Source organism: Equus quagga, unplaced genomic scaffold (assembly GCF_021613505.1).
Source record: "Equus quagga isolate Etosha38 unplaced genomic scaffold, UCLA_HA_Equagga_1.0 208928_RagTag, whole genome shotgun sequence".
NCBI classification, from domain to species: Eukaryota; Metazoa; Chordata; class Mammalia; order Perissodactyla; family Equidae; genus Equus; species Equus quagga.
The window spans coordinates 37171-46421 of NW_025799111.1; the positions used below are offsets into that span (position 1 = coordinate 37171).

The following is a 9251-nucleotide window of genomic DNA, read 5'->3' on the forward strand; positions in this document are numbered from 1 at the left end:
GACAGAAAGTAGATTATTGATTTTTAGGGGTTTGGGGAAGGAGGAATGTGGAGTGACTGCTTAACGGTTATGAGATTTCCCTTTAGAGTGATGAAAATGTTTAGTACTAGAGATTATGGTTGCACACCATTTAATTGTACTTATTGCCACTGAATCCTACTCTATAAAATGCCTGAAAAGGTTAATTTGTGTGTGTGTGTGTGTGTGCTGAGGAAGATTCACCCTGAGCTAATATCTGTTGCCAATCTTCTACTTTGTGGTTGAGGAAGATTTGCCCTGAGCTACTGTCTGTGCCAATCTTGCACTATTTTGTATGTGGTCACCAACACAGCATGGCCATCAACGAGTAGGTCTGTTCCTGGGATATGAATGCGGGCCACCAAAGCCAAGCATGCCAAACTTAACCACTAGGCCATGGGTTGATCCCCTAAACTGGTTATTTTTATGTAAACTTTACCATAATAAAAAATTTCTCAAGTTGCACTATAAAGCCATCCTTCCCAAAGTCAAGCATTTTGACCTTTAATCTCCTTTTTCAAGAGTTTTAGATAAGAAATGTTTTACTAGTTTATGCATAATTCTTTGTATATCTTATTTAATAACATCTCCATTAAGATCTGTTGTCCACTTTTGAATTAGATTGTGTTTTTTATTGTTGTTGAGATGTAGGAGTTTTTAATATATTCTGTATGTTAATCCCTTATCAGATGTATGATTCAAAAATATTTTCTCCCATTTTGTGAGTTGCCTTTTCACTCTTTTGATAGTGTCCTTTGACAAAAACTTTTAATTTTAATGATGTCCAATTTATCTATTTTTCATTTTATTGTCTGTGCTTTTGGTGTTATATAAATCATTGCCAAATCTGTCATGAAATTTTCCATTTCCTAATAAGAGTTTTATAATTTTAGCTGTTATCATTGATCCATTTTGAGTTAATTTTTGTATATTGTGCAAGGTAAGTGTCCATCTTCCTTCTTGTGCATGTGGAGATCCAGTTTTCCCAGCACCATTTAAGAAGACTGTCCTTTCCACATTGGATGGTCTTGGTACCTTATCACCATCCTTTTCCATTAATATACAGGATAGTTGGCTCAATTTCACTTAGAATTTCCAAAATTCTGGCACTAAAAGAATCGGAATACTTAAATTCAGTGATTCAGCAAGACAAACAGAAGGCATGCATGCCCTCCATATGAACACAAAGATCCCTGTGCTAGTCGTCATTCAGGATTACAGCTAGAGTCAACTGGAGCTTGGGGGTAAATCATATTGTCTTAAGCAGATTAGATGTAATAATACAAACCAATTATATTTTTCAGTGATTATGAAATATTTCATATAAAAATGAGATAAGGAGGCATGGTATAACTAGATCTCAAGTTAATTTATAAATAAGATATTCTTTATTTGCAAACACAAAGTGCCCACTACCTGCAATAACAACCTGGTGTACACAGTATCAACTCATTAACAGTACTCATTACAACTCTACAACTCTAAAGGGACTAAGCTTACTTCCACCTTAGAACTGAGGAAACTGAGTCACAGAAAGAGGTTTAGTAACAAGGGCTCATGGGCTGTGACAGGGGAAGTCAGAACCTGGGGTCTCTCTCTGGGTCTGACTTCTAATCCCTGATTTGTTCCCTTTAAACATGGTTTGCACCTCCATGTGTCTCTCCCAGATGCAGCCTTTGCCTCTCCAGTCTGAGCACCAAGATGTTGAATTCTGGTTGCTCATCATCTTACACCTGACGTGACTGTTCCCCCGCCGGCTGCACAGTGGAATCACTTGTGGAGATTTTTGAAAATAGTGATGTATCAATTTCACCCAGAGATGAACTGGCCTCAGGTTATGATTTTTGCATTGTGAGAGCTTGGGAAGAGCACAGATCAGATGAGTTATCTCTTGAGAGCACTTCCCGTGAGTTTTAGGTTCAGTATGGAAGTTTGATGAAGGATAATTCATCTCCAAGTGCTAGGAGCAAAGCAGGGGAGACTGCCTCTTTGAAAACTTTTATTTTGTTGGGGAAGAGTACATTAACTTAATGATGGAGGTATGCGGTGTCTGATGGGTTAGGAGACTTTATCTGGCTGGAGTTTTCTTTTCAGGGCTGCTGTGGGGGGAGTACAGCAGTGGCTCTTTTTGGGGAACAAGCAGGAGCATAACTCAGGACTTACCAGAGTTAGATGTGGGATGGGGTCATGGCATGAACTCCTGCCCCTACTTAGTTCAACTCAGAGGCTTGCTGGAAAAAATCCAAGGCTTGTTCTTGGCCTGGGAGGGCAGAGCTGCCTGTCTCTCTGGCCCCCGTAGTTGCCTAGGGGCAGAGACAGGGCTGGAGACAACCCAGCGGTTTATATTAGAAGTCAAGAACACTGTCCCCAAGATGCAGCTAGGCCAGGGTCATAGCACACTGAGAAACCTGTCAAGCAGAATGAAGTCCCTGTTGTGTCACAACCAGGGCATGGACAGAGACAGCTGATGTTGGTGGGAAGTTAGAATGAACAGAGCTGAGCTGTGTGGAAGGAGCTGTGGGAGAAAAGGGATTCTCAGATTTGGGCTGAATCGCTAACCCACATCCCAAGGAGTGCAGACCCAGATCAGTGTGTTCACAGCTGCATAAAGAAAACTAGAACTTCATCAACATATGAGACTTTTCAACAATGTTGTTTATTGTTTAAATATTTACAAGTAATAATCTATTAATTTCTTACAAAATTCTGTATTCAGTCATCCCAGATCGCTTTACTATCTTGTATTTATATGCCGAAGTTTTCCTATGAATATTTTCTCAAAATTCTGTATTATCTGTATGCTAAAAGACTCTGCAAGACTTTTTCTTTTCTCCTAGACTTGTTTTCTGATGTGAAATTCAGCTGCAGCTTTCTCCACTGTGATTTTAGGATTGCTGTCACTCAGTGTAGAACTTCACTGTTACCTGTGTATGAAATGAGTGATCTCTGAAGACTTTCCTTCTTTCAGGACCTTGAGAGTGTTTGGCATATCTGAATCCTCACATGGGCCATAAATGTCACTCTATAACTAAAGGGTTTCTCATGATTTCTCAGTGAATCACTTGTCTACAAATTACGGGTTTCTCATGATTTCTCATTGAATTGCCTCTTCAGTATGAAGTAGTTGATATTCCCAAAGAGGCTTCATCCTCCCACATCCTGTTTTAGTGTTTATTCTTTCACTGAGTTTTCCTGTGCTCACTATGCCTGGTACTTGGCTGCATATTTGTTCACAATGATTATAGACCTAGGAGTTCTCCCAAGTGGAGTCTGCTCATGTTGTTTAACGATAAATTATAAACGAGAGTATTCCCACACTGACCACAGACCCAGGGGTCCTCCCCGTGTGAGTCCTCTAGAGTGTTTAAAGTTTAGGGCTGTTGGTTAAAATATCTACATTCCTTATATTTACAGTGTGAGTTCTCTCAAGTCATCTATGGTAAGACCACTGACTGAAGCTTTTCTCACACATATGGATTCTCTTCCATATAAATTTGAGCATTGAAAGGATGACTGAAGGATCTTCCACATTGATTACAGTGTTTCTCCAATGTGTAAGTCCTCTGATGTGTTTAAATGTTAAAGCTATGATTGACGTTTCTTCTACATTCATTACAATTATAATACCATGTCATCTCAGGTCAGAATATTTACTGAGGGCATTCATGATTCTCTCTCCATTGTGGGTTCCCTCATGTCGTCTAAGGGCAGAACACTGACTGAAGGATTTCCCACACAGCTGACATTCATATGGTTTCTCTCCAGTGTGAGTTCTCTCATGTCGTCTAAGGGCAGAACATTTACTGAAGGCTTTCCCACATAGATGACACTCATATGGCTGCTCGCCAGTGTGCGTTCTCTCATGCTGTCTGAGGTTAGACGACTGACTGAAGGCTTTCCCACAGAGGTGACATTCATATGGTTTCTCTCCAGTGTGAGTTAGATTGTGTTTTCTAAGGTCAGAGCTTTGAATAAAGGCATTCCCGCAGATATGGCATTCGTACGGTTTCTCTCCAGTGTGAGTCATCTCATGTCGTCTAAGGCTAGAGCAGTTACTAAAGGCTTTCCCACACAGATGGCACTCACAGGATTTACCTCTAGAGAGAATCTGCTTATGTTGATTCAAGCATGACTGGTCACTAAGGGATTTTTGACACAGTTTGCTGATACAGGGTTTCTTTTCCATGTGAGTTAACGAATGTTGAGTCAACATGGAGCTATGAGTGAAATCTTCTCCCAAATCATTACGTTCAAAGGGATCCTCTGGAGTGTCAGATTTCTGCTTTAGGGAAGGAGATAAAAGGCTGTTAATGGCTTGCTCACATACATTCATTCATTCCTTTACATATGAATTCTAAACTTATCATTCAATGATAGCCTCCAATTAAACTATTTCCAATGCCATTTGCATACACATGTGTTACTCTCCTGCATACACAAAGATTTTCTCTTTTGTGGCGTAACAACTGCAGAACTTACAGATTAACTTTGAAGGCTTCAACATGTCTCAAAGACTAGGCATATGAGCAATGTTTATGCAGCTGTCCTTTCATTTCAGATTTCAGGTTATGGTTTTGAGATCCGAGTAATTACTTCACTAAATTGAAACTATCCAAGTTTTTTCTCATAAAGAGCTTAATCCCAACCTAACTCAGGCTACTGTGCTCAATTACTAACCTCCCACTGCCAGGTTTTTCACTGGACAACCTGGAAACACCCATGAAACTTACCATTGGCGTGTTTGCAGATGAGCCCTTCTTGCCGATATGCTGTGTGTCTATCATTTCTTGTTCTTTAAGGCCACTCTCCCTGCCTAAAACAATTGAAAAAAATAAATATTTAGAATGGCAGTAGGGGGATGAAAATGTTGAAAAGTACCAAAACCCATGTGAGTATGTTTCAAAAATTGACAATTCAATGGGGAATAATCTAGAAAGAAGAAAAACATTATAGGACATTGATAATTAGTAAAGATTTTCAGGACAGAAATATGAAAAAAGTAAAATGGAGGTAAGATGCTAGGTAGGTCAAGAGAGGGAAAACATTCAAAGGGGAGGATAGGGACAACAGCTATTATGTGAAAGTTTAACTTCAATAAGTACATGAATATTCCTTTCTCTAAAGCCAAAGACAATGGCAGGAGGACATGTGAATTGCAATTGACATATGCGAGGAATAATGACAACACCTGAACCATTCTGCTCCAATGTCTTCCACCTACATTTTAGAAAATGTCACTCACTTAACAAAATCTTGAGTTGGTATTTCTAAGAACGTGCTCAGTTACTGACAGGCACCTCCACGTACTGAAGCACAGGTCCCTGCTCCCTACCTGGACTCTGGCCTTGGAGAAAGCCTGTTCCTTCACTCCACAGCTCTTCTTGCTCCAAGTGGAAAATCACGTCTGATTTGCAATGCTGATACCCTGTTCATGCAACAAAGGCAGGTGGATTTTGAGTTCCAAGCTAATAACCTGCATTATCATCAAGTCCAAGACAGGCTACTGAGGAAGAATGCGGAGAACAGTGAAGTTCAGCTCAGGCAACAAAACTCTGAACAGAGAAAACACTGAAGGTGCTTCATCAGACCAGGAAGAAATCTGGGTTGTGTGTCCAAAATTGTGAGGACCTCTGGATGCTGATATCCATGCCCAAGTTCAAGGACAGAATGCAGAATCCTCAGTCTTTACAAAAATGAAGAAACTGAATGTCTCCACAGTGGGTTGAGTATTATTTTCAAACAGACGCAAATAAACATAAGCTGCACAAGAATAATCAAAGCTCCATTATCTTCACTCCTCTGGTCTCAAGCCTCAGCATAATGACTAGAGCAGGATAACTATTTAGAAAATATTTAATCAATTTATTCATGCATTCAAAAATATTCACTGAGATCCTAGTTTTGCTCTGAGTGTTAGAAACTGAGAAGCAAGAAAGATGTTAAATTGTGGTCAAGACTACATTCTAGGGTGACAAAGTAGATATGAATAAAATGCAAAGAAACCACTTTCTTTCATGTAGTTATAAGGTCTATGAAAGAATCAGGGCAGAGATTGGACTGCGTATGGAGAAGCTGTTCTAGATACTTGTTGACTGACTGAATGAATAAATACCTACCTACCTATCTATAAACATAAATCTTGACAGACTCACCCATGGAGACCAGATGACTGACGTTCTCCAGCATCACATCTCTGTACAGCTTTCTCTGGGATGTGTCCAGCAGGGCCCACTCTTCCTGGGTGAAGTCTATAGCTACATCTTCAAACGTCACTGATTCCTAAAACATCATGGATATTCTGGTTTAGACAGACCATTCCCCACCAATGTCTGGAGTGGGAGGGCTGAGATGACAGCACTGAAGAAGGGGCTGGAAGAGCTGGATATGTAGGAAGATCAAACTGAGTTTGGGGCTCCCATCAGTTCATTCTCAGTGTGAGCTGGCATCTGCCTTTCAGACACATCACAGAGAGACACACAGTCTGAATTAAGAAACCTTTATTATAAAGTAATATCACATGAAGTATGGTGTGGTATTCCCTGGAAATTTTCCAATCAACTGGTAATCACGACTTCCAGACATGTGATTATAAAATTTGCCCTTGAAAATTCATAACTAAAATTTTCTTTCTGATTAATGTCAAGTAACTTTACAGACTCATCACAAGGCAAACAATAACCTTGATTTGCCACATTTAAACCATGACTCCATGACTACGGTTACACTATTCCCACAGATAAACCTCAGATTCCTCAGCTATGAAATGGTTTAATAACCTGTTATCAGTGTTGACAGATCCAACGAACTAACGTACGAATGTATGTATTCATCCTATCTAAGTAAACATGTATTAAATGCAAGTTATTAGTCTACTACTCATTGAAATGTCCAAGAACCTTGAAGCAATCTCAGCATTCCTTAGAACTGAACAAGATTCATACAGCACTTAGTGTCATTAGTCTCTCTCAACTCTACAGCACTCAGGTGTTCAGAACTAACTGTAAGGTCAGATTGTACAGCAGCACAAGCCAGCGACCTCGGAGATGGCTGTACTGAAGGACAGTCCTAGCCTGACCATTCCTGTGGTACGAGGACTCCCATTCCCAATTTCCTCTGGGACCTCAAACACTAGTTACCGCTCTCTCTTGTCTTTTTTTTTTTAAAGATTGGCACATGGGCTAACATCTGTTGCCAATCTTTTTTTTTTTTCTGCTTTATCTCCCCAAACCCCCCTGTACACAGCTGTATATCTTACTTGCAGGTCCTTCTAGTTGTGGGATGTGGGACGCCACCTCAACGTGGCCTGACGAGCGGTGCCATGTCCGCACCCAGGATCTGAACCCTGGGCCGCCGCAGTGGAACGCACGAACTTAACCACTCGGCCATGGAGCCGGCCCCTCTCTTGTCTTTATCTTGTCTCTCTGCTAACGGATACAAGAAGCCTCTTGGTTGATTATTCTATCTAGTTCCTGAAAAATTCCCACAGCCTATTAAATCTTCCTTTACGCCTTCTCCTGAACGCACAGCCACACTTAAGGAAGTAATGCTCCTTGTACATTAACGCCAGTTACCAAATGCGAAAAGAAAGGTTACAAAAAAGGAAAATGCGTGACTGGGGACAAGAATAATAACGAGAATTTTAGTTATCTTTTTAAGAAGTTTCTAAAAGTGCAAATATGTTCTATCAAAATATTAAATTTAGAATAGGAAAAAAATAAATAAATGGCTCCTCGTGACTTCTGTGGCCTAAACTTTTCTCATGTTCCCTTCAACACATCAGAGTCCTCACCCAGGACCTGTAACACTGGATTAATTGAACTCACCTGATGAAATCACTGCCTCCCTGCTGGACTGTAATGTTCTGCTCCTCACTCATCTCTCTCATCTGCATTCACCACAACCCTTAGACCATGAGAGCCAATAACATGATTTATGAGTAAACTATTTCCAAATGAGGCTGTGGACTGAATTAGAGAAAGAAAACTTCTCTCATCTCTTCTGCAAATATACAACCTTAATGGAGGCTAAATGAGTGCCACATTAGGAAGGATATCAGTTATCAAGGAGATCCTGATCCATTATAAACATTCTTGTATCCTGGGGAAACTTCACTAGAGCTCAAATGCCTGAATGCCACCTGACTGCACTTAGAACATCCACACCAACAGGAAACACTTGCCCATCTAATGGCACTAGGATGTCACTTCAGTAGAAAGAGGCATTCCTTACTCACCAGTGGCTGCATTGTCAATAACTCAGTTGGAAGCTGTCTTTCTCTGGGTTTTCACTCACAGACAGTCCAAGCATTAAGCAGGCAAAGCTGAGGAAGGAGAAAGAAGCCATGAGACTCCAGTCCTGTGCACTGGACTGGACTGTCATGACCCACTTGTCATGTCCAGACCCAAACGACCTGGGTCTGACCCCCTGGCCTAATCAAAAAACATGCAGTGCCCTCTATGAGAAAGACACAGAGGACTCTCCTCCCCTCCCAGGGTCAATAGTAAGACGACTATGACTATAGTTGATAATAAAAAACACAGAAATACAGCTATCTTATGGATAAGAACATCAAAAGTATTGAGTTTTATATGCTAATTAGCCTATAGCATCCAGCCTTACGCAATCCCTCTGTGACTGAAGCAGGGCGATCCCTGACTCATGCCACATGGAGATTTTGGTTTCCACCTGTAGGAAAACACTGTGGAATCTCTCAGGTTTCCTTATTCTTGCCTTATGCACTAGCAGCGGTCCTCCAACATCCACGGCAGCCCTCTGGAGCCTCACTCCCTTCCTGCTCTCCCTCAGTCCTGACGTTTAGATCTGTCCCCCATGGACCTGGATATCAAGCAACCAAGAATCTATTGTATGATGGTGTTAATTAATTCAAGGATTTATTCCATTTGGAGGGGTCAATGGTACCCACCCTGCCAGTCCAGTCCTTAAGATCCCCTGCATGAGAAAGTAGCAGGAGTATAGGAGTCATAACATTACTCTCATGTATGTCTCAATCCTCTAGGTCAAGGACACTCAGATAATAGGGAGTGGCTGGGGTTTAGGAGAAAATCTAGATGCTCCGTCTGATGGTTTAGCCAAGTGGTAGTTGAAATCCTCCAAATCGGGTTCTGTATTAATCTTCATTAGCTGCAACATCCCTGGGTTTCAGTATTTACCAACACACAGGTATACGTATATGTACATGCATATATATGTATATACACAGAGAGAAAGCATTT

At 40.8% G+C, this 9251-nt stretch overlaps 1 protein-coding gene across 1 annotated transcript; it reads right to left on the reverse strand.

The window, feature by feature from the left end:
* Positions 1 to 2655: 2655 nt before the first annotated feature.
* Positions 2656 to 9118, reverse strand: LOC124233672 (zinc finger protein 705A-like). Its single transcript, XM_046650796.1, has 5 exons — positions 8252 to 9118; positions 6171 to 6297; positions 5351 to 5443; positions 4749 to 4831; positions 2656 to 4300 (listed from the first exon to the last, which is right to left on the reverse strand). Exons 1-5 carry the CDS (start codon positions 8261 to 8263, stop codon positions 3650 to 3652), a joined length of 966 nt encoding a protein of 321 aa, XP_046506752.1. The 5' UTR covers positions 8264 to 9118; the 3' UTR covers positions 2656 to 3649.
* Positions 9119 to 9251: the final 133 nt, after the last annotated feature.

Coding starts and splice junctions, on each gene's coding strand:
- LOC124233672 (XM_046650796.1), bottom strand. Junction 4,832..5,350: donor TCTCCAAGGCCAGAGTCCAG/GTAGGGAGCAGG, acceptor CAATTGTTTTAG/GCAGGGAGAGTGGCCTTAAA. Junction 4,301..4,748: donor CATCTGCAAACACGCCAATG/GTAAGTTTCATG, acceptor CCTTCCCTAAAG/CAGAAATCTGACACTCCAGA.